The sequence below is a fragment of the Balaenoptera physalus genome, assembly GCF_965194825.1.
Source record: "Balaenoptera physalus genome assembly, chromosome: 5".
NCBI lineage: Eukaryota > Metazoa > Chordata > Mammalia > Artiodactyla > Balaenopteridae > Balaenoptera > Balaenoptera physalus.
The window spans coordinates 7551183-7576574 of NC_138884.1; the positions used below are offsets into that span (position 1 = coordinate 7551183).

At 39.9% G+C, this 25392-nt stretch overlaps 1 protein-coding gene across 4 annotated transcripts in view; it reads right to left on the reverse strand.

The window, feature by feature from the left end:
• MARCHF1 (membrane associated ring-CH-type finger 1) overlaps window positions 1-25392 on the reverse strand; it is an 859229-nt gene that overhangs the window by 449470 nt on the left and 384367 nt on the right. For 2 of the 4 annotated variants that reach the window (XM_082461847.1, XM_082461848.1), the window contains one exon: window positions 25179-25387. The exons of 1 other annotated variant lie outside the window; for it this stretch is intronic. In XM_082461847.1, coding sequence (XP_082317973.1) covers window positions 25179-25277 — 99 coding nt within the window. In that variant the 5' untranslated portion in view covers window positions 25278-25387. Of the gene's footprint in view, window positions 1-25178; window positions 25388-25392 lie in introns of those variants that run through there. One more of the 4 variants, XM_082461845.1, reaches the window with a different exon arrangement.

Below are 25392 nucleotides of genomic sequence, written 5' to 3' on the forward strand. Positions count from 1 at the left end.
TAGAGAACTTATGGCTATAGAAGAGTTATTAAGTAGCAATTAATCCCATAATGACCTTCCATATAATAAATGCCAAGCATTAATAGTCCTAGGGAGGACTAACATATGTGACATTGCTATTTCTTATATTTAAAATGAGCACTAATGCTTTCATTTAAAATGATAAAAGTCAAATGTTTCTACCATTGCTATTGTGTGAGACTAGCTGAGTATCACTGATTTTTTTAACCACTAGTTCCCTTAAATGGAAGCAAAAAATAATAATAAAAGAAAGTTACATGGTACCATTCCCTTAAAACTTGTCATGTGCTACCCTTGCCCATAACTGGGACAGACTCTTATCCTATCACAGTTTGCCATCAGCTGAAGCAGCATTAATGATCAAAGTGACACTCAGCCAGCCTGGTCCAGAGACTTGCTTATTCATCTCTTTCTCAGCAAATGACTTTGCTATTCTTTGAGCTAATATTTTATGTAACTTCTTTTTGACTCCTTTTCACTAAAGTTAAAAAATAAGATTAAAAATACTTTCTCTTAAATACTGTACTTAAAAATACATCCTGGGCTTCCCTGGTGGCGCAGTGGTTAGGAATCTGCCTGCCAATGCAGGGGATATGGGTTCGAGCCCTGGTCTGGGAAGATCCCACATGCCGCAGAGCAAGTAAGCCCATGCACCACAACTACTGAGCCTGTGCTCTAGAGCCCACAAGCCACAACTACTGAGCCTATGTGCCACAACTACTGAAGCCTGCGTGCCTAGAGCCCACGCTCCACAACAAGAGAAGCCATGACAATGAGAAGCCCACGCACCGCAACAAAGAGTAGCCCCCGCTCACCGCAAGTAGAGAAAGCCCACGCACAGCAACGAAGACCCAACACAGCCAAAAATAAATAAATAAATAAATAAACAAGAAAGATTCTTAAAGAAAAACTTCTTAAAAAAAAAAAAAAAATCCTGAGGCTAACGGTACTAATGCACTGATGATACCTGTGCTAATTTTCACTAGCATACTTGGAACTCCTTGACGAAAGGCTGTAACTAGCAGAACATATTATCATTTTTTAGAAGAGAATACTCATCGTTTCTCAATGCTCTAGCGATTCTCATTTTTTCTGTTCATTTTACTGATATGGCCCAGATTTCTGGGGACAAAGAGGAAAATTTTAACATTCCTTTTTTACTTTGAAATTAGGAAACATTGTCTGTTAAAATGTTTAAACTGTCATTTGAACTAATCTGTAAAAACAGAATGTTTTAAAAGTTAATACTAAATACAACTTGTTGGTATCTATGTTAAATTTCATTTCTAAAATATTTTTCTAATATTCTCACCCAAAAAAGCCAATCACCTAGGCTTTGCAAAGCTTTCAATTAGGGTAAGCTGCAATTAAAAAACTGATAGAGTCATCCCTAATCCAGGTGATCTTAGAAACTCAGGTACAAGTTGAAGTCATCTGGGACCAGGAATGCTTTACATCCAATTAAGGAGGCAAAGGTTTTCATTCATTCACCAAATGCTTATTGTGCACATTCATTATGGCAGGCCCGTGCTAGATGCTGGAAGCAATAAGATGAGTAGAGGGGTGGGGGCAGCTTATATGGAGCGCTCCGGGAAGGCTTCAAGGTGGAGGTGGCTGGATGAGAAAGATAAAGCAAAATGCCATCTGTGGGAATTCACAAGTCCACAGCCCCTAATTAACTGATGTAGAGAATGATTTAAAAATATACTATGACCGTGACCTAAATTTGAACAGCAGGTAGTATAGTATACTATAGTATAGTGTCCTATAACCATAGAGAAAAATGTTCTGTTTAGGTATTCAAATCTGAAGAGTGTTTAAAAAAAAAAAAAGAAACTCTAAGAAATAAAATATAAACATTCCCATTCTCTTTCATTTTAAAAGCTTAGATGCTATAGTAATATATTAAAGAAGAGATGTTTTTGGCATTCTGATGAAGAATCGTTTTATAAATATTTTAGCATAAATTTAAACATAAAAATCCTTTACTACTTTTTTAGAGAATAAGCAATTTTCAAAGTAATTTTTAATTATTTAGAGCTTACATTTTTAGTTTGCTTCTTTGGTAAAATTTTAATGACTTTCATACAAGGAATAGCATCTGGCTTGATCTCATGAGATACTATGAGCAAGAGAGTCTGTACATTCATAAAATTATAAGAAAATCCACATTTATTTTCACTCATCAGGATTTCCTAGAAGGCACTGCATTTCTCTACAGAACCTTATATTGCAAAACATCTGGGTCAGAATAGAACCATTATTCTTTGAGGAATAATGAGTGTAATGGGCTAAAAGTTCCCCTAAGTACACTAAAATGAATTTACAGGACATTATTGACTTTAAGAAACTTACATACACACATGCATTGGTTATATATCACCACTTTGAGACTATGATTAGTGTGGTCTGATTATAGAGATGAAATTAAAGCCAAGATGCTTCATCAACATAAGGATATATTTTTTCTGGGAGGTTGCTGGTAGTTTTATAACCTGAAGAGAAATTTCTCTGTGTACTTCAACAGTCCATACTGGTAACCAATTGAAAACCAAACGCCATGGGAGAGAAAATTGACGATATCCACTTTAGATATATCTTACTGTTCTCCTTGGTGAATTACCATTTATGGAGGCCAGTTTGGAAGGTCATAAGAGGTGAAGCTGCAACAAAGAACACTCCAGAGGTCATCCAGGCCGTAGCCAACATCTTCCAGGGTTTGTCAGCGACTTGTGGTCACCGGTTAGTCTCCAGAAGATGGCCCTCCAAGTAGTCACACCTGTGCCCTCCCTCCCCTTAAACTGGGACTTGACCTGTGACGGCTTTGACTCTGAGACCAGGACGCTGGGAGAAGCCCAAGTCACGTGGAGATGTCCTGGACGCTGAGGGCAGAGGGAGAGAGGTCACGACCTGTGAGTGAAAAAGTGCTCACTGAATCCATCCTCCTCAGACTTTTGGAGAACTCCGCCCAGCTGCAATTGAGACAGGCTGGGACCTGGGACCCTTTGCCGCAGTGCTTGCACTTGGACAAATATCTCCTCAAGCAACAAAATACAAAGAAACTATAAGGGACTAAAAATAACCGTGTGCATGCACAGTTGGTGCAAATTATGGACAATAAGATACAAAAAGACCGAAAAAACTCAACTGCCACTTCTGAAGAGCCGAAAAGCAGGGTATCTGGAGCAAAAGCAAAAGCACATACCCCCTGCGTTCAGCACCACCCAAGGGGTGGTCAAAACACCTAAGCCACCCCTCTGGCCTGATTCCTGGACACACCCCTGCCTTCACCCCATATAAGGAACCAGCTCACTCCCTCCTCGGCAAGCAAGCAAGCAAGGGAAACTGTTGTTTGTTCTCACTCCCCGCTGGTGCAGCAGGGGCTCCAAAAAAGCCTTGCCTGAATTTTTTGTCTGGCCTCTCATCAATTTTTATGGATTAAGGAGGCCAAGAACCCTGGTCAGTAACACGATCCGACTGCACACGCAGAGGAGACCCCAGGCAAGAACCTCCCAGCTGAGCCCAGCAAACCCAGAACTATGAGAGATAATAATACATTGTTGCATTAGGCCACCAAGTTTGGGGTGATTTTTTTACTCAGCAATACATCATCTGGAGACTTGCCTAGAAACCAGAGCTGGAACACGGCAACAACCCACTTCCACTAAATTCTCTGTCCTGACTTTGTCTACAGTCACCTGCCCTGTGGGTATCACCACCTCCTCTGAATATCTATAGTATTTATTACAAAAAATAATCATCTGATACTAAGCAAATACTGCTTTGGATGGTTAGCTGTCTATTTATAACTTCTTTATCTCTAACAAGAAAGCAGAATATAGCTGCTTCTTCATCTTCAGGACAAGCAGAAACACATGACCTCCATCTGCAGCAGTTATGTAGAGATTACAATGATATTTTTAAAATTGTTTCATTACCTTTACTTAATAAGCACTGAACGTCAATGACTGTCTACCTGCCATCTGGCTAGGTTATGACCGGGGTTCCACCTAGAGGGCTTGTGAAAACCAGACTGGGGGGGACTCCATCCCCCAGAGTTTCTGATTCACAAGGTCTGAAGTGTGGTCCAAGAATGTGCATCTCTAACAAGTTCCCAAGTGACGCTCACGCTGCAGGTCCCAGACCACATTTTGAGAACCTCAGGGTGAAGATAATCCCCAAACAGTATTTTCTAGGATTGTTAGTCCCCCCCAAATTATAAATCAGGTAAAAATAAGTTTGTCTCCTATGCTTCTCCGTTTCTCATCCTGGGCTGCTCCCCTTTGTGATTTCTCTGCTTTACAACCCTCTCCATAGGCAGTGCCTTTAGGTCATCCCTGCCTCTCCATGTAAAGTCCTCCAAACATACAGAACATGCCAAAATTCCCATTGCCTTCTACTTTTGATTCAGAAATACTGCATTAAATGATCAAGTGTGAGCTCATCCTGGGTTGAGATTATACCGGTATATTCTTGTACCATCAGTGCCCAAGAACACAGTGCCTGATGTACAGAGTTGGTACCCAACTGTTTTTAGGTAAAATTAAATAAAAATTCAATGTACAGTGTGAATTATTGATCATTTTGCCATGGCGCTACATGCCAAGGATTCTATACAACTTTAAGAATTATGTCTGTGAACTGAAAAGGAATAAAACACCAATATTTGATTTTCAAGTGATTTAAAAAACAATAAAAAAGAATGAAATAATGCCATTTGCAGCAACATGGATGAAACTAGAGATTGTCATACTGAGTGAAGTAAGCCAGACAGAGGAAGACAAATATCATATGATATCACATATGTGGAATTAAAAAAAAAAAAAAAGTACAAATGAACTTATTTACAAAATAGAGTCACAGATGTAGAAAACAAACTTATGCTTACCAGGGAGGAATGGGGAGGAGGGATAAATTGGGAGATTGGGATTGACACATACACACTACTATATATAAAAGAGATAACTAATAAGGACCTACTGTATAGCTCAGGGAACTCTACTCAATACTCTGTAATGACCTTTATGGGAGAAGAATCTTAAAAAAGAGTGGATATATGTATATATATAACTGATTCACTTTGCTGTACACCTGAAACTAACACAACATTGTAAATCAACTATACTCAATAAAAATTATTAAAATTAATTAATTAAAAAAACAAACAAAAATCCAAGAAAACATAGGCAACGACAGACATTTGTTAAGCTCCTGTGTTAACTAGAACCAGGGAGAATGATGAATAGGGCACAATCACAGATACTTACAGACTCAGGGAAGACAAGAGGGATGGATGAGATTTTGTTTTAAGCTATGGAGGTTCTAAGCACTCTGTTCAAACATAGAAAAGATCTCTCTTGTTAGAGTGAGGTATTCAGGCACATGCTTGCCACAGGGCTAGATGTGCACTATTTTATATATTCATACTTTACATGTATCGACCCACTGAATCCTCATGATTACCCTGTGTGGTAGAGACTGTTCTTTTCAGCATCCCCATTGCACAGATCAGGAAACTGAGTCACAGAGAATACGTTAATAGAATTGAACTTGGGCAGACTGGTCCTAGAGACTGGGGTCCTTGTGACTAGGATGCAATGCGCTCTTTTAAGGCAATGAGACGGTACAATTCTAAAACAGTTCCAAACGGCAGCATTAAGAACACAGATCTGTCTCTTTCTTGGCTCCACTCCTACTATACATGACACTTTTACCAGAATAGTTGACAGGTTCACCTCTAAAATAGCTCTGAATTTATAAAATCTGTACTGTTAGCCTGAAAAGACTATAACACTGTAGAGTTAAACCAAGTTGATCTACACCAATTATCCCCAAATGAACAGGTTTAGGCCTGTGGAAAACCACATAGAGCACATAACAAGGAGTCTGCTTTGTTACTCATTTTTTAAATGAGTAACTGAATGAGTTATATAGTAAAGTTGCATATGTAACAGACTGTGGTCCATTCACTTAATAGGTCCGGTATTTGATACCTAAGAGCATATGCATTACCTCCACGTATACGTAAGGATACATATATGCGGAAAAGGACATACTTTCATTTGTATTTCTCACAATTTTCAGTGTAATCTATAAAATACCGGAGACTGAGATGTTAGAAACAATAACGTAAAAATTATAAAATGTAAGTATATTTGGCATTTGAGGTCGTGTGTTATTACTAACAGCTAATGTTATATATGTAGCTCTTGCAAAGTTATACTGATTTAGTTTCAAGGAGTTGAGATTATTAATATTTCAAAGGTTACAATTTATATCTAATTATACTAAACTTTACTATATTACACTAAGACGAAAACACACAATCATACCATTTATAAATTGGTGTTTCCAATATAATTTCATAAGGTATTATCCTTATAAGTATAGTTATTTTGCATACAAAGAAGGTATTGTTTTATCTTAATTAGGTTATTTAAATTCTGAACCGTTAAGGAAAACAGCATTCGGGGTATAAAGCATGTTTATCATAGCTACAGGCAGTATCTTTTTACCTAATAAATAGAATGGAAACTGAGTATCCAATTTCCCAGTAGTTAAGCCTAATGACCAAAGCAATTTTTATGTTGATAAACATATAATGAACATCTATGTGACGTTTACTGGGCTAGGTGTTCAGCATTTAAAAAAAAATGAATGTGAACTCAGTAATTATAAGGGTGACCATGCTAATGCCTGGTACATAACAGATACTCCATAAATATTTCTTTAAGAATCAATAGATAAATGAATTAAAGCTAATATTTTAGAACTCTTTTTTTATGCCAGGCACTGTTCTAATACTTTCATGTATTAAAACATTTAATTCTCCTAACAATCGTACTATTTTCACAATTTTCCAGATGAGGAAATGGGCCTTAGGAGGAAATACCTTCCATGTCACCCAGCTATCACGTAGCACAGCTGAGTTTCCAAGCCAGGTTTGTCTGCTCCAGCAGAAAAATCAGCCGTGTACGCAGTGAAGTCTGCTAAAAACTGGTGTCATGGTGTTATCACAGTCATGCAAAAACATGCTCTGACAGCAAAAAGGAGGTGATTTTTCTGATTCTCTTGAATGGAAAATATTTTACAGCTGAGGGAAAATATTTTCCCTTTTTAGTTGGGGAAAAATTCAAGCACAGGGTAGAGGGGGAAATGCCAGCACGGCTGTCTGTTCAGGCAGTGACCAGTAGAGCAATGAGTTCACAGCAATCAGAGTGAAATGACTCTGGTGAGACCTGGAAGGAGAAATGTCCTTGGCATCCAATCATTAAGGGACCTTGTGTACCATGACAAGGAAATTAGATTTATGGGGAAGACAGTGGGAAGTAATCAGAGTCACTTAAGCAGAGGCGTGATATTGTCAAATTATCTTCTACGAAGTTAACCTGTTGACAGAGTCAAGCCTGGTCCTTGACAGAGAGGAGTCAGGAGCAATAAGCGGTGAGAGGAAGGAAGAGGAAATAAGCGACCGTGATCATCGGGGATCAATACTTGATCTCCCTGTGCTACTGCTCTCCTCCTGGCCCATGTGTTTTTAACTTTGAAGACATGTTTGAAGAAATGCAAATCACTTTGGCAATTTGCACAACTAATACAATCAAAACAGTACCAGAGCCGTGCTGTAATCCGCAGCTGCCCGTGTTTTTCCTGCGCTCTCACTTTCTGCCCTACCATCCAGCTAGCTTCCCCAGGCCCCACTCACTTCCTTCAGCCAGTGCAACAAAGAGAGACGTTCAAAGGCTAGTGGTGGTCGTACGGGTCAGTGTTCTCCAGAGAAACAGAACCAAGAGGAGATATATATGTACATATGCATATAAATAGAAAATAATATATATACAGTGCATTAACATACTGCACTTTGTATTATATAATATGTATATAAATCTCTTTATATAATATACAGAGATTTTTTTTTTTGGTAAGGACTTGGCACATGCAATGATGGAAGCTGGGAAGTCCAACATCTGCAGCATCGACCAGCAGGCAGAGAGATGCAGGAGAGCAGATATGGCAGATAAGGTTGAAGGCAGTCTACCAGAGAATTTCCTCTTCCTTGAGGAGCCCAGTATTTTCATTCTATTCAGGCTTTCGACTGATTGGATGAGACCCACTCACATTATGAAGAGCAATCTGCTTACCAATTTAAATATTAATCTCATTGAAAAACATCCAATTCAACACATGGAATTAACAATCGAAGTGGTCATTCATGTTTCTAGTTGATATGCTATCCATTAAGCATTCATGAGAGTCCCCCTGGCATGGCTGGAAATATCTTTCATCCTACTGGTATTTGCTGCTCTAAGTATTCATTTGCTGCAAGTATTCCCCTAGTGAGAGCATCAAATTCAAGGCTCCTTGTACCCATCTGCACGAGAATCCTTTATTTGCAAATAGCTTCTTGTATGCTCCTTGGACCCTATTCACTATACCTTATGACCCATGAAAAATGCAAGTCTTGTTTTGGTTGTTGAAAGGCATTTTAATGCTCACTTAAAGACACTCCTATTATGGAAACAGGGCACAAATAAATAAAGTAAGAGGAAAAGTTAGACTTAAATTTCTACCTGGGTAATTTCCAAATTCGGCACTTAGAAACATTTTACTACTTGTTTCAAAGACAATGATTACCACCATGTAGTTGTTTTTCTCTGAATACAGAAAAAAGTCAATCACTGTGCATGTATTACCATTATTAAATAATACTTAGAGCACTTAAAGCATACAAAGAGCATTCATCAAAAACACCATTACACTTCACGGACATTTGCTGAGCTCTTTACTCTATGCCCAGCACTGAATAAAGGCTTTCTGCTTTCCGACAGTTCCGGGGCATCCTTCCCAGTTGGGCACACTACATCATTTGCACTTAAGAGAAGCCTGGGATTGTAGATGCAAACCCCCAAATCCTAATATTTGGCAATCATTTCCTCTCTCACTCAGCACCACTCCTCGTCCATCTGCCCCTCAGCCAACAAACAGCTCTGAAGTGAAATTAGCCCTGGAAAATAAAATGCAACAAAACAAAAAGTAGACTTCCTGGCTCAGGAATTGTTTATCCACATCCATGGTGTCTAGCCACAGTGCATTAATTAGGAGGGCTAAGCTTAATTACTCCCCCTGGCCCACGCAAAGCAGGGAGGAAGATGGCTTTGTGGCAGAGCCTGGTCCGCGGGATTCGAGGTCCTGGGAACGGCCAGGATCCCCAGCTGACAAGGGGGAAGCCGCTAGGCGCTGCAGCTAGCCACAGGCACAGGGCTGGAATTCACTCTCAGCAGAGACCCAGTGGGGCAGGTTGGGCAGGTGCTCTCCACAGTGATCACCTGTTTCTCCAAGAGCTTTGACAAGAAAGGCGCGGGGGGCGGTTCCTGAGAGAGAGTCGGAGCCTGCACACTGCCAGAGAAATGGGATCGCACACACACACACACACACACACACGCACAGCTGGCAAACTGTGTGTGTTTGCACGTTCACGTGCTGTGCTAGCTCAATATGTAAGAGTACCGTTTCAATTAAGAAAATATAAGAGCAGCGCTATGAAATTCAGTATGTTTCCTACGGCATTTTCTACAAGTTAAAGCAAATTGCGTGCTGGAATAAAAATGCTTTAAAATCTGTTCAAAGAGATCTCAGTCAGAGTGGTGATAGATTTCAGGGAAGAAAGAACGCTTTCTGGGGAATTGATTCTTGACAATAAAGCTGGTAGGTGACAGGATAACAGGAGTATGGATTTTAACAGTCTCCTTTTACAGAAACTTAAATTGTATTCAGTGTAAAAGTGAAAATGGTTTTCCTCAGACTGGAAGTTCATCTTTCCATTATTTATCTTTTGGGATAAAGTGGCATATGTTGGAGTCCATCTGGATGGGCAACAGATCAAAACAAATGACGTGAAACAGAAATGCATGCTACATGCAACTTGTTTCTGTCATCCAGTTTTTCTTAAACTTGATGCCATGTAGCTTATCAATCAACGCATTTATCATTCGGCAAACAGACGTAGGTTCGAGTGGAAAATGAAGTGGGAGAGGAAATGAACGGAAATTATTCAGCTCATAACACACATTTGGGGGAAGAATTAAGGAGAGAACAGCAGCAAACAGTCTCAAAATAATCTGAAATGTGTGACCAGTATTTAAGTAAACAGGCCTTAGAGTCAAAGAAACAGATTTGTAATTAAATCACTTCACCAGAGTGACACTCGGCAAGGAGAAGGGCAGGAGGGTGACAGGACAGAGCAGGGCTCAGTTCTTCTCACTCATTCCAAGAGCCAGAGAGACAGAGCCTCAGACGCAAGACACAACGACATCGTTACTCTGACGGCGTGACACCTTTCCAGGTTCCGTTCACGTCATGTCTTCATGGCGTTGGGCAGAATAGTAGGTGTACTATGGAGACGGGTATGGAGGCTCCTTAAAAAACTAAAAATAGAGCTACCATAGGATCCTGCAATCCCACTCCTGGGCACATACCCGGAGAAAACCATAATTCGAAAATGTACTTGCGCCCCAATGTTCACTGCAGAACTATTTACAATAGCCAGGACATGGAAGCAACCTAAATGTCCTTTAACAGGGGAATGGATAAAGACGATGTGGTACATATATACAATGGAATACTACTCAGCCATAAAAAAGAATGAAATAATGCCATTTGCAGCAACATGGATGGACCTAGAGATTGTCATACTGGGTGAAGTAAGTCAGACAGAGAAAGACAAATATCATATGATATCACTTATATGTGGAATCTAAAAGAAATGAAACAAATGAACTTATTTACAAAATAGAAATACAGTCACAGATGTGGAAAACAAACTTATGGTTACCAAGGGGGAAAGTAGGGGGTGGGGAAGGATAAATTGGGAGATTGGGATTGACATATATACATTACTATATAGAAAATAGATAACCAAAAAGGACCTACTGTATAACACAGGGAACTCTGCTCAATACTCTGTAATAATCTAAGTGGGAAAAGAATTTGAAAAAAAAAACAGATACATGTATATGTACCACTGAATCACTTTGCTGTACAACTGAAACTAACACAGCGTTGTTAATCAACTATAGTCCAATATAAAATTAAAAAAAAATTTAAAGTTAAAAATAAAAATAATTCTTTGGGGTAAACCTACTAGCTTGAAAAGTTACAGTAAGCTGTGGACCTCTATTTTTACTGCCTTGAGTATCATCTGATTGAGAACAGGAATGCACTGTGACCCAGGACTGCATCAAGCTGTCTGAGTGGAGAATCGCTCATTACTCTGCTCTCCCCTGGGTCCCGGAGGATGCTGGGGCCAATCCGACCACCCAGGAACTACACTGAATCGTCCCCTAAGTCCTTCATGACAGATCAGTCATGCATGGGGCATGCTTCAAAACACAGCAAAGCAGACTCTGGAGGAAAAAGAACAGGACTGTTTCCCCATTTGGAAGTTGAATCCCCTCTAGAATATTCCCTCCAAATCCTCTCCCTGCCTGATTGAACCCCTCAGTGGCTCAGGAGCCCTTCTGCTTCATGAACCAGGCCTTCTCTTGTCAGAATGAAATAGCCAGTTCTCAAGGTTTATAAGTCCTTGTGTATAGTGAAAAAAGATTCCACCTCCTTACAGGACTACTTCTGACCTCCGTAATCATACTTAGCGGAATCCCTCTTCTCCCACAGGATGCATGTGAACTCTATGAGGACCGGGAATGCGTCTGTGTGCAGAACGACTCTATCACCAAGTGCTACATGCTAGCAGAGAGCTAGAGCTCGATACGTCGTTGTTAGCTGAGTGAGGGAATGAGTGAGCGAATGACAAATGAATGGAGTCTCAAAGGCTTGAAAGTGCTGTTTCGTAGAAAGAAAGAACGTTAGAAGGTAGAAAACAATGAGCGAGAGCCAGCAAACCTGGATTCTAGTTTTACATGCATCTCAAAATTTGTAACATCTTAAGGCATATTTTGATATCAACACTCTGGTTTTTTTTTTTTTTTTTTAATCTGAAAAGAGGAGTTTGGTTACTTTTAATCTGAATTATCATCAGACTCTGACATTGTGTCCTCTTAATTCTAGGTTATGCATTCTAGTACTAGACAGAACATATTTAATCCCTCCCCTAGCTCAACTCTCCAAATACTCGGGAAAAAATGTGATTTTATGCATAATATTTATTCTCTAAGACATACATACTCTACATATGCTCCTAAATTTTTATAGAAAAATTGTTTTGAGCCTCTTCACCTCCCTGGGTTGTCCATTTCTTGGAATGCTTTGGTTTGTCCACAGTGCTTTTAAAATGCAACAGTTGGAACTAAACCCAACACTGCCAGCAAGTTGCAAGTTCTGAACAGTACAGACTGGAGGAAGATCATCATCTCACGAGTGCTACAGTTTCTTCTTCCCACAAATATTTACTGTAGGGCTGCAATGCACCAGCCCAGCTCTGGGCGCTGTGGCTATAAACAAGAACAGAGGCAAAGCACTTCTCCCTTCTGTATCTTATTTTCAAGGAGGAATAGACAGGTTAGGTAATTTTGGATTGGGATCTATATTAACCAAGTAAATAATACCAAGGAGTGGGACAGAAAGTGGGGTAGGGAGCTGCAGTACTAAGACAAATTCAGACAGGTGGGCAGAGCCAGACATATAAAGAAGTAGGGGGAAAGCATCACAGGTAAATGGAAACGGTAAATCCTATCCCTGAGGCAGAAATGAGCTTCATGTACCCAAAACTGAAGAAAAGCTCGCGGGTGCTGGCCAAAGAAAAACAGGGGACAGTTTTATTACATGTAACGTAATTGTAGTGATTGACAGTTAGGCTAGTGCCAGTTTATCATGGTAGATTTGCCAGACAGGTTGGTCCTGTTAGTGAAAATCCCACAGAATCAAATTTGGTGGAGAGCATGGGGCAAGGAAAGACCTAGAGTCTTCACCCATGTACGTTTGAAAAACTGCACTCTCCATGAAAAAGGTGTGCTGGAGAGCTACTATATTTAAAGGTCTAGGGGCTAGGTGAGAAGATTTGATCTCTTCAGATACTGTCTGACATTGAGTCTTCCAAATACGATATTACATATTTAAGAAGTATGTATGCCTTTTATACTGTCATTCAGAATATTATAAAAAGAGTGAAATATGAATTAGCCAAGGGAAAGAGCCCTGTCAAAAGGATTCTGCAGTTTGCATTTGATATTGTTCAATTTTTAAAAAATTAAAATACACTCTACTTCTTTTTTTTTAATTTATTTATTATTTATTTTTGGCTGTGTTGGGTCTTCGTTTCTGTGCGAGGGCTTTCTCTAGTTGCGGCAAGCGGGGGCAACTCTTCATCGCGATGCACGGGCCTCTCACTATCGTGGCCTCTCTTGTTGCGGAGCACAGGCTCCAGACGCGCAGGCTCAGTAGTTGTGGCTCACGGGCCCAGTTGCTCCGCAGCATGTGGGATCTTCCCAGACCAGGGCTCGAACCCGTGTCCCCTGCATTGGCAGGCAGATTCTCAACCACTGCACCACCAGGGAAGCCCCACTCTACTTCTAAGTATTAGATTTATTCATATTGCAAGGGATAGTTGTACTAAAAAAATGTCTTAAATATATGTCTTAAGAGCTCAGCTACGTATGGAGATCTAAAGGGCTCGATTTAGAAGAATCAGAATTAGTCACTATCAGAGTAACTGTTACAGTTGTAAAGTTAATTTAGCAGCTGAGATTAACCAATCCAGCAATGGCAGAGATGATTTCTATATATAAATGTGGTATTAAAATAGGTTGTCATATCCTTTAAAAAAACAGTGTGGCAAGCACAAAATCTGTATTTAACCTCTTCAGGGACTAATGAACAAGCTGTACAAATTTATCACGTGTAAAGGCAGGCTTTAGCACATAAAGCTTGACCATATATTGGTATTTTGAAGAACCCTAATACCAACCTTTAAGAGACTGTTAGTGACAGGTGGAAAGATCTCAAGGAGATTTGATCAAGGACGGGAAATTTAGGAAGAAATTGGTATTGGAGGTTGAAAAAAAGGGTGAACATTGTTAGTGGCAGAAAGTTTGGAAACACGCTCACTTATGATGAGAAAGTAGCTGAAGAGATTTACAGGCTGCATATGATAAGATACCAATGTAGAGACAAATGGAAAGACAACTTCAGTTTTGAAGCAAAATTTAGAGGAAATATAAGGGAACCAGGCCTTGCTCCTTTTGCTTAGAAATAAACTTATTTTTTCTATCCTTAGTCTCTCCCAGCAGAAGAGTTTCAAATTAAGAAAATGCCTCAGTGCAAATATCAAATCCTGGTTCCTCTCAGGTAAACATTTCTGAGTTAAAACGAATTCAAGGGAATGATTATAAAAATTCTTCAGGGGGACTTCCCTGGTGGTCCAGTGGTTAAGAATCATCCTTCCAATGCCAGGGACACGGGTTCAATCCCTGGCTGGGGAATGGAGATCCCACATGCCTCAGGGCAACTAAGCCCGTGCGCCACAACTAGAGAGCCCATGCGCCACAACTACTGAGCCCACGCGCCACAACTGGAGAGGAGCCCACAAAGAAGATCCTGCATGCCACAACTAAGATGCAACACAGCCAAATATATAAATAAATAAGAATAAATTTAAAAAAAAACAACTCTAAGAGCTTAGAAGGATTAGAAGTAGTGCCTTGTAAACCCTTTCCAAGAGAGAAAAGCCCTCTAAGGATCTTAAGAGCATCCCTGGAAAGTTCCCCCTGTTAAACATGGGGATTCTGAGAAGGTTAAGATCCTTGTGTCCAGCTGTCTCACAGGAAGCCAACATAGTTGAGTTGATCTTGAAGAAAATTCTGCGTATGACTTTTGTCTAATTAAATGGATTATAAATCAAAACACAGGAGACCTACAAAATGTTTAAGGAAATTGGTCAGCTTTGACTCAAAAGGACAGAGACAGTCCAAAGTGAAAAGAGGCCTTGGCCACTTTTTGTGAGCAGGAAGCAAGCTTGAGAGGGCTTCTCATTTGAAGGGCAGACGGTATCTTATAGAGAAGAAAGAATAAGGAAAAGGGAGTAACCAAGCCCTAGAGAGCAGAACCGAGAGCCTCAGGAAACTGTTTCTGGGAGGCAGGAACAAACCCTAGTCAAAGAATTTGCAACGAGTACCCAGATTTCAGAACTATTATGGACCAGGGTCTGCTGTGAGTCTCTTATTTCTTTCTTCATGAATAGGAGTGTCTATGGAGGGGATTCAACCTTTGAGTGTTGAGTGTGTAGCAGAGAGACAGTGTGTTTCTTTATTTTAGAATTCATCCTGTTGAAAACAACCATCCTAGAAGAACTGCACCCAAGAAGCCTCACTTGCACCTAGACAGCTTAGACGACAAGATCCTGGACTTGTTAGTTGATGAAAAAATGGATTGAGACCTGAGAGGGCTTGGGGAAAGGAATCATTGTAGTTTGCACCCTGGAATGCAAAGGAAGGTGTGTAAGTAATTGTGACCACAGGTGAGCTGTGGTGGCTTTAAAACATGAGCTCCAATTTATTTGACACGATTTCCATCAAAAGGTGGGCTCTATATCCACTGTCCTTGCATCTGGGTAGGAATGTGAGCAACTGCTTTGGCTAATAGGTTACCGCCTAAGAGATGCTGGGTGACTTCTGGGGCTGGAAAATGAAAATCAATGCAGCTTCTGATTTGTTTGCTGGAAAATTCACACTTAGAACTTTGTGTCTCCATGCAAGAAGTCTGGCTACCCTGAAGTACCATGCCTGCTGTGAAGATGCAGAGACATGAAGAGGTCATGTGTAGGTTATTCAGTGGGTGGTCCTAGTGTTCTAATAATCCCAGGTCAGGTGCCCAACATCTGAGTGAATGACCTCTCAGATAGTCCCTAGCATTTGAGTCACCTCAGTGTCATAGACTGGGAGTCACAGACTGGAAGTCAGAGCCACACACAGCAAAGCATTTCACTGTGTGCTGTCAAATACCTAACCCACAGAATTCATGGGCATTATAAGATGGTTGCTTTAACCCATTAAATTTTGGGGCAATTCATTACACAGAAATAGCAACCAGAATATGATCTCATAGAGAAGTTGTGAGTTACCATGGAAAGCACATAAAACTATTCCTATTGGACATGTAGTACTTAACAATATTAGCTATAGTAACGATTATTATAAATACATTAAATACATTATATATATTATATTAATGTCGAGATTAGAGAAAACTGCCTTTACCCTTATAGCACATTCATTTAGCAGGTTGGGAACAGAGATTATCTGTTAAGGCTGATTACCAGAAATTACATACTAAGCCCAGAATTTCTGCAGCTTGAGGCACCTGGGAGAAAATGGTCACCTCCTTTGTTGACATCATACAAAGGCAGAGTAACTGACACCTATTAAATATCACCTGTAGCGTTAGCCAGTCCCTGTAAATCAACTCCCAAGGATCTCATATTCTGTTATCCCAATTCAAATTCAGGGTAGTGGCTTTTTCTTAGGCATTTCTACTCTCCAAGTTATTTCACTGAAGTTGATAGCACTAATGTCCCTAAAGTCTATCAGAAGAAAAAAAAATAAAACTTTTCATAGAGCAATTCACTTAGAATTAAACCAGGCCAGTACCTCAGGTAAATGCTGTAGGTTCAACAGTTATAATAAAGTCTTCATCCTGCAGTTGAAGACCATTTAAAAGATCTTCAGAACAATGTTACTTTGTGAAGAAGAGTGTTATTTTGATTTAGAAAAATGAAAAAAAAAAAATGACCATTTCCCTAAGTGCTCAGATATTCACAAGACAATCCTATGCGTGTAAACTTTCAACAAACTTTCCCTTTCAGTATCATTGGTTATTTTAGTTTTTCATAGCATGGGCTATTCTACATAATAACTAAAGAGTTGTTAAAACAAAAGGAAATTGAGAGCATCACCCCCTTAGAGATGAAGAAAAGTAAAAAGAATTATCAAAGAGATATTTACAATACTTAAATTTAAAGGCCCATGAAATGTTGAGAAATAGCGTAAGTAAGGAACACTTGGCAATATGTACATGGAACAGAAGTGAAAGACAGCATGCATTTTTCTACAAATTCTTGACTCTAGAAAATTCTTGGTTTAGCAGCTGTGAGACTGACATTCAGACAGTAAAGAAAAGCCATAGGTTAGGTTTCACTTATCTAAGGCAAACAGAGGGTCTAAACACATAAAGGTCAGAGCGTGGGCAAACTTCGAATAGCAGTGAGTTAGCTTTTTTAATTTTCATTATTTTTTATCATCATCTTTATTATGAAAGGCTCGATCTGGGTCTTCTTCATCACTAAGGGAAGGTACTAACTAATGAGTCTTATTCACTGCAGATAATAAACTATGTTGATGAAAAGCAGGGATTTGATTCCTTTTTCCACTTTTATTTATCAAACACTTAATGGTGTTTATGTTGTCCCAATGAATCTTCCTAGCACTTTAGAAATATTAACTCATTTTAATTCTCATAACTTTATGAGGTACGTCTCACATTTGTCACTATTTACACATGAGGAAACTGTGGCACAAAGACGGCAAGTAGTATTGCCGAGGTCCCACTACTAAAAGTGGCAAAGCTCACATTTGAACCCAATTAGTTTTCTTCCAGACACGTTTTTAACTACCTTGCTCTGTTGCCTCTCCACATGTAACATGCAAGAGATTTGTTCTAATTCCAAGCCATGACATTTCTATTATGCGCTCGCTGGACATCAAACAGAATGCCTGAGTAAGAAGGTAACGTTGCCAGTCACAGGCAACTCCTTTACTGTGTTATTGGCTAATGACGAGCAGAAATCACTTCTTCCAAAACTTGAATGTACTACCGTAGTCGTTTCATAGTAAACGGTCCTAGAGAAAGTCGTTTCAGATTAAAACAAAACCATCTTGCTGGAATTTGAATTTTTAAAGCTTTGTAAAATTTACAATAACAAATCTCTTTCCTATTTTGTAACTTTATGAAAATTAACTTTGAATAAAATTGGAAAGTAAAACTGCTATGGATGTAAGTCTGCACAACTTGAACCCAACCTTGAGCCACCACGAAGCATTCACAGCCCTACACCACCGTGTGGAACTTGCTTAGCATTAAGTGTTTAGGTTTACAGGTAGGAATAATTAGTCTCTGTTAAAAAATGTGACCATTTGTGAAAACATAGCCGGTGCCTCACTTAACCAATGTGTGTTCACTCTGTATCTCACGCCTGAGCTTTCCAGTGCCCTGCAGCACTGCGGGTCCAGCAGTTTCCTGGAGCCAGAATGCTTTCCTAAGAAGCTCTCTTTTTGATGTTGACATCAAAAGCACAAATCCTAAAGAAAGCACAAATCCAAGCGCTCCTGTGTATCAGAGACTGTGTATTCTCCGGCAGCGGCTGGGGGAAGAGAGCCCTCTGCAGTTGTCCTCTTTGCCTGCCGCGTCCAGATTTGCACCAGATGATGCATGGAGCCATCACGTCAGGAACTCCACACCCAGAAGCACTCTGGTTGTTCCTGCCTTTTGTCCTCTTTTAAGAGCCAAGTCTCATCACCAGTCCTACCCTCGTGTCATGCCTATTTCAATTATTTAACAGGGCTGCAGAGACAGGGGAGAGAATCAGTATTGAATAGATGTCATTTCTCATCCCCACCTGGAGGTTATGAAGGCGGCGGCAAGTGGCTCGAGGTGATGTCGTAGGAATGAGCCGGGGGAAAGCAATGCTCTCACTGCCATCCTCCCCCTTCAGCGGTCCCTCCAACCGAGAGATTCTAAATGCATGTTGGCATCCTCAGTGCTCCCTTTGTGCTGCAGAGAATCGAGTTAAATGTTGGCTAATCAGCAAGTTCTAAATATCCTGATTAATAAAACATGGGTAGCGACACCTGTTCCTCCCATGCTCCTAGACACTTCCGCATCAAGAATTTTGTTCTACAATCTTTCAAACACAGTGATCACATCGAGTCTCATTAAATCAGCCATAAGTTCATAATAATTTCCAAAATCCACACCCGAGGAGTTTTAACAATCTACCTGCCTAACTGAGCCCACAATTTGAAAACTACTGACCAGGGTGTGTCGGCAATTACTATTTTCATTTAATAGTCAATAAAATGTGTTATTCAGTCTTACTGATTAATGCAATTATCCACAACATCTGTTTTAAACAAGAAAAATTAATGTGAATTACACTAATTTTGTTTCTGAAAGCAAATAATAATATGGAAATTTCCTGCTTTTCATTATAGAAAAGTCTTTCAATACAATTAGCATGCCCAGTGGAGTTCCCTCTAAGCACATGGGACTCTCATACACAATTTAGACTCAGGAGAGTCCTTGGAAAGTGTACTTTTGGAAAAATGAAAAGTGAATTAGCCTTTCTACCCCATGGCACTTTCCCTGTAGCGACAGGCTCACACCTGCTCAAAATGCATTTCACTTGGATAATACAGAGCATTCTGGGTAAATGTGCACAGGTTATTCATAAATTAACATTTGTGATGGCTTTACCTAGAACCCGGCTCTCTCCAACCTCAGAAGTCAGCTGCTACACTTTGGCAAAGAATCATTTAGGACCCTGTCATGTTGTAAGCGACTTAACATCCAAACAAGAAAATGGCTTAAACAATTAATAAGAACATATATTGAATCATTTTGTTTGGTTTTGAACAAGGTTTGGTTTCTAGCAAGAACTGACCCCATGGCTCAACCGACATCATGCAGAACGTACGTTTTCTTTCTCTCCTTCTGTCCTGCCTGTTTCCAAGTCAGATTCAGCATCCACCGCATCTCTGGTCCCCTTGAAGCGCCAACCTTTTCCCTCACAATATCCTGTTACAGACCTTAAGTCCTCACACAAACCATTCAGAAGAAGAGAGCTAGTCTATTCCAGAGGCTTTCAGGAAGAGCAAGGCTTCTCTTCCCAGGAAGTTTACTAAAGGCTCCACATGTGCTATCGATTCTGATGGAGTTATGTTTCCAGTCCTGAGCCATTTCCTATGACAGAGTATTACGATATACGATCGGTTTAAGCCCATCAAGGCTGTCCTGAGTCACTCGGCTGAACATGGCAGGGCTGGTTCTCTGAGCATTGTTACTAGAAGGCAGAATGAATGGTGGGCAGCAGACAGCAGGGGTCCACTGAAGCAGGTGTCCCATCCTGCCTTAGCTAAACCTGCCTTTGGGGACAACCGTGTCCCTGGGTGCCCAGAGCGAAGCACGATCACATGGTTACATTAAAGGAGTAACAGAAGAAGATAAAAGGCTCTTACTTTTGAAATGAGATCTAGCAAACTTACTTTTTTCTGCCTTTACCAGTAAACGTACTTTTTTCTCTAGGGGACAAGCTTGAGATGTTGAGTGAGTTTCTCAAGGTTAAAAGGCTTTGGGGAAGCCAGGACTGCATTTCAGGTACTCTGAATCTCAGTACAGTATCCTCCCTACCAAACTCTTTTGAGCATTATTTTTTATTTTTACCTTATTTTCTAAATTTTAATAAAATTAATTCTAGGTATATTCTATAAATTGGACCCATTTTGTATTGCATCTAACCTATGAGTCATGGGCAGCTAACCCTCACAACAAGAAACCCAAACTCCCCCGTTCAGAGGTTAGCAGCTTCGAGGGTTACATGAACTCTTTTAAGTTTGGGGATTGTAATTTTGTGCCTTGAAAGAAAAAAATCAGTAAATTCAGTAATAATAGAAAGGACAAAGAAACTGGCAGTCAGAAGGCCCATGTTTTTGTCCCAACTTTACCACTAACTACTCGTATGACGTAAGTAAGTTATTCATCCTCTGTGGGTTTCAATTGTGGAATTAAGATAAAGACTTTTTAAGGGACTTTCTGATTCTGGAACCCTTTGATCCACAAATTTTGGTTAAGCAATGGGAAAAGTCTGTGGTACTTTAATTGTAAAGAAACACATAGAATTTGGAATTAGATTGGCTAATCTCAAATTAGCCTCTGGGCCTGAGATTAAATATGTTATTTAACTTTTATGATTTTTCTTTGCTTTTTCTAATTCTAAAAATAGAATTAATAAATCTATAATATATCCACTCTTTCAAAATGATTAATATTCCAAAAGCCATATTTTTTGCAATTCGCCAAAGTTCATGAAGGGATTGCCGAGTAAGAGATCAGCCGCTACTTGGAGTAAGGAAAGGTGTCCCTTTGGGCTATCACTGGAAAGACAAATAGAAGATCTTGAAAGGGGTATCCTAGGAAAGAGGAAGGGAAGTTAAAGATTCTTTAAAAAAAAAAAAAAAAAGGAAAATTGAAGTAGAGAAATATCATAAAATTGTGAACGCAGGGAAGGAAAATGTACATATAAACAAAGGTTTATTTGTTTTGGTTTTCTTCCCCCCAAAACCCTTCAAAAGCATGGTTGTCATGCATGGTCAGTTTGAGAGTGAGGAAAAGTTGGAAGGAAAGGGTTCCAGCCTTTTCTCCTCCGACGCGGCCCCCATCATCTGAGGAATGACGGAGTGTGCTGATGGAGGCCTGGCAGCATGCAGGGCAAGTAGTAGGAACACTGCGCTTGGTCCCTGGTTTGTCACCACATTTGAAATACAGTGGATCTTAGGGACATTTGCTTATAAATTCCAGAAGGTCATGGGGAGTACGTGCTACAGGTTAACTAAACACTGGACTTTGTACAATCCTTATAATTTCCTGTTATGGAGTATGAAATTAAAATACCCCTGAGGTCTAAGAATTTGATTCCCCTTGTAAGAGACAGATGTCTTATAGGCCCAGATCCCTAGTGTGAATTAATTGCAGCCTAATAAGTGATGTTAATCTATGTAAAAAAGAAGGAGAAGACTGGATTAATAGAAAAGTGGCCATTTGGAAAAGCATGCAAATGAGAGTTAAAGAAGCTAAACTGGTCAGTCTCTGTCTTCAACGAGAGAAGGAGAGCTCCGGAGAGACCTGGAGCTATGGACCTCATCAGAGGTGCGCTTCCCCCGTGGCCTTCTCAACATCCCGGCTTTCCCCAGGTGTAGATGAACTAACCCCACCCCAAACCAGTTGATTTCCCTCCTGATTGCACGCTACGAAGGAAAGTCTGATTACAAATTCCCTTTCCAGAACTTTCCTGCTTGCAGTCAAGCATTTCATCACTAAAATAAATATCTCCAGGTACAAATTAATAAATTTGACCGACTGCATTGTACATATACCTTCTGTAATTTTGATGAGTCCGTTCACTTCGTAAGAGATTGATCATCTCTGGTTGCGCTGATAAAATCTTGTGTCTGAAATGCAAGCCCGAGGCACACTACCCTTTAACTGCCCAAGGACCTCCAGAGCCGATGTCTCTGGAAGATGAAACTGCATCCTTCCCTTGAGCACTAATACAAACTATGTCCAAACTGGATGGATTATGTTATTTTGTGTTTTGCACTTCCAGGGTTAGTTAACTAAATAGATAAATGATTATAATGCTATACCATGCAAAATATGTCAAAATGTATATGCATTATAAAGCGTGGGGTTAGATTTATTATTTTTTAAGATCTTAATCTATGTATTTTTTACAGCTTAAATCTTCTGGAGTGTAATAATAGCTACGAAATAGTTTCCACGTTTTCTCTTTTTTTATATGCCTTAAAACAAAAACAAACAAAAAAACTGTATATAAAGTTAATAGATCAGTGTATTTGAAAGACTCTAAGTTTCTAAAAGAACAAATTAAATTGACTCACATTTAAATTAGCAAAGTCTTAATTCTGAAATTAGATGGTTTGCCCCATATGCACATGTATTATTTGGATAACTTTAGCACACGCAAAATACATTAAGGAAATTTCAAAGGAGGATATGTCTCATTTGTTCAACCATCAGGAAATGTCCCCATGTATACAAGATGTTTTGCCTTCCTTTGGAGAGAATCAAGACTTGAAATTACAGAAATCATTGCCCTGAATAGATTCTTTTTGCTTTCCACACACAAGGTATGCTGTTTAATTTATCCAATTTAAATGGCATTCACAACTTTTCTGGACTATATATTTAGTCCATCAAGACAAACAATTTAATGGCTCATAAGATTTAACAGTATGTTTCAATACACTCTTAAAGAGATACTTTTAACTCCATCCTATAGAAAACTAAGATGTACTTGAACCTGAAATGAGCTTCCCTTTCTGATGCTCAGAACTATGTCTCTTTAAGAAAGTAATATATAAGCTGGGAATTTCCTTTATTTCTCTCATAATTAACCCAATTTTCCTATAGAATGTCCACTGACTCACTCTGTGACATAATAAGTGTTTGTCCCTGAAGAAAACACAGCTGCTCATAAATGGAAACTTTTTCAAAAGACTTCTGAGGATTTCTAAAGATGTGGCTTTACATCAATATCAGGATAAAGATCGTGGTTATTTACATTTGAGGTTGAATAATTTCATTATTATTTCTAACAAGGAAACAACCAAGTGTGATTTATTTAAAAAGTCACATAAGCCACTCCAGCTTTACCTGACTCACTGCCAAGTAGACATGAACAGCAGGAGATTTCTGGTGGTGACATAATGCCAAAGAAGGGGGTGGGAATCAAAACAGTGTTTTCATTTCCAAATATGGTTCAGATGTTGATCATTATGGATATTAAACAAAATTGCCACCCAGTATTCTCATATGAAGTTTCCTTCCAAATCATCTTAGGACCATGCAAAGAATCTAGATGATGAGTAAATAATGTATAACTTTCATAAATCTTGCTTTTAGCATTTTCATACCCATTTTCAGAATTGACCAGTGTCCCTCACTCCACACCCCACCCAATACACTTAAGAGATGGCTCTTTGATATTCTAACAACCACATCAGCAAGTCAAAAGAAAGAGCCATATCATAGAGAATACTTCCAGTTAATACTGAGCTGATAAATTTCCTCACTTTGCAGATATTTCATTCTCAGAAACTCCACAAATACGCCATGAGCCTATGGCAGGGCAATGACTGGAGTAAAAGTGTCTGTCACTACATGAGTCAGACACATCTTCCGACGTTTCCTACAAACTCTAGACATGTCAAGATCTGCTTGCTCTTCGATGCCATTTTCAAAATCAGTACAAAGAGGCTACACATGTCTTTTCTCCCTTGAAGGTGATTCGAGTTCATTACTCTCTTCCCCTCAGGCTCTCCTTGACACTCCACTCCCTTTGTTTCTTTCGTTTTGGTTTTGTTTCATTGCCCCTTCTGTCCCTACCATTCATTCTTAAGAAAAAAGAATGAACATACAGAACTAGACGTGGGGAAAGCTCATTTTCTACAAAGCTAATGAGTCCTGAGGACTAGACAACAGTTACGTTGAGGGGAACAACAGGATTACAGATTCTAGCATTCTGTCTCAAGATCCCTTTTAGCAGAACACAACAACATTTATAATATTTTCACGCAATATCCTTGAGTCTGCTCAATCTCCTTAAAAATGCTTTGAAATAAGTTCCCAGCATCTTTCAAGCAGTTTCACTTAGAACAGCCCCAGCTAGATTTCACTAGGCAAAATAAAGCCTAAATGTAATAAGATGAATATTCTATTTCTCTAGCCCATGTAAGTTTCAAATAACGCCTTTTTTTCATGAAGAAAAACAATACAAATGAAACAGACATCAAACAAAAGTAATCCACACACCCCCCTGAGAACGAATACGGAAGCAGTAGATCGTATGAGGCAGTGAAGTGCCGTCCTAATTCATATTATGTCATCGGCGACACAGCTGTCACAGCTCTCACTTCTGTGTCACTGCGTTAAGAAAGTTATTTTCAAACATTCTAGCTTAATGGGCAGTGGGCAAAATTAGCAGCCATCAACAGCCCCACTGTCTGAAAATGAATGACAGCAGTGTCACAGCCGTCCAGGGCAGCCCTGGGAGCCATCCGAGTCCAAAGGGACTCCGTAGGATGTTTAGACAAAGAGAAGTTTTTATCTTTCAAGCAGCAAGTGTCCTCAAGGATTTGGTTCCTTCATTCAGAAAAGAAAGGTTACACTTAATATGCTCCTGTTCGTTACCAATGATGGATTTGGTAACGAAGAGGACGGTCCTCTTCCAGTGGACCATGACACACTGAGCGGGGGAGCCCAGCTGCTCTTAAGCCTTGGCCACTCCTGGGGGCACACAGAGCAGTGCTGGCTGCAGTTGGCTTGGCTGTCCTAGTTGATCAAATCAAACCTCCTCTTACCTCGACTTCCTTGTTCTTCTCTTTGTTTCTGCCCACTGAACTTCGCCCATTGCTGGCCGTCTCCTGGGTGGGGATTACGGAAATCTGGTGGAGGGGCATAGTGGCAGGGCTGCAGGTGGCCAGTCCCTGACTGGATGCCTTATCTCTTCACTCGCCCTGAGGAGCCCACCTGCACAATTGTTCATATCCTGGCTTTGCCAAGCTCAGTTCTAAA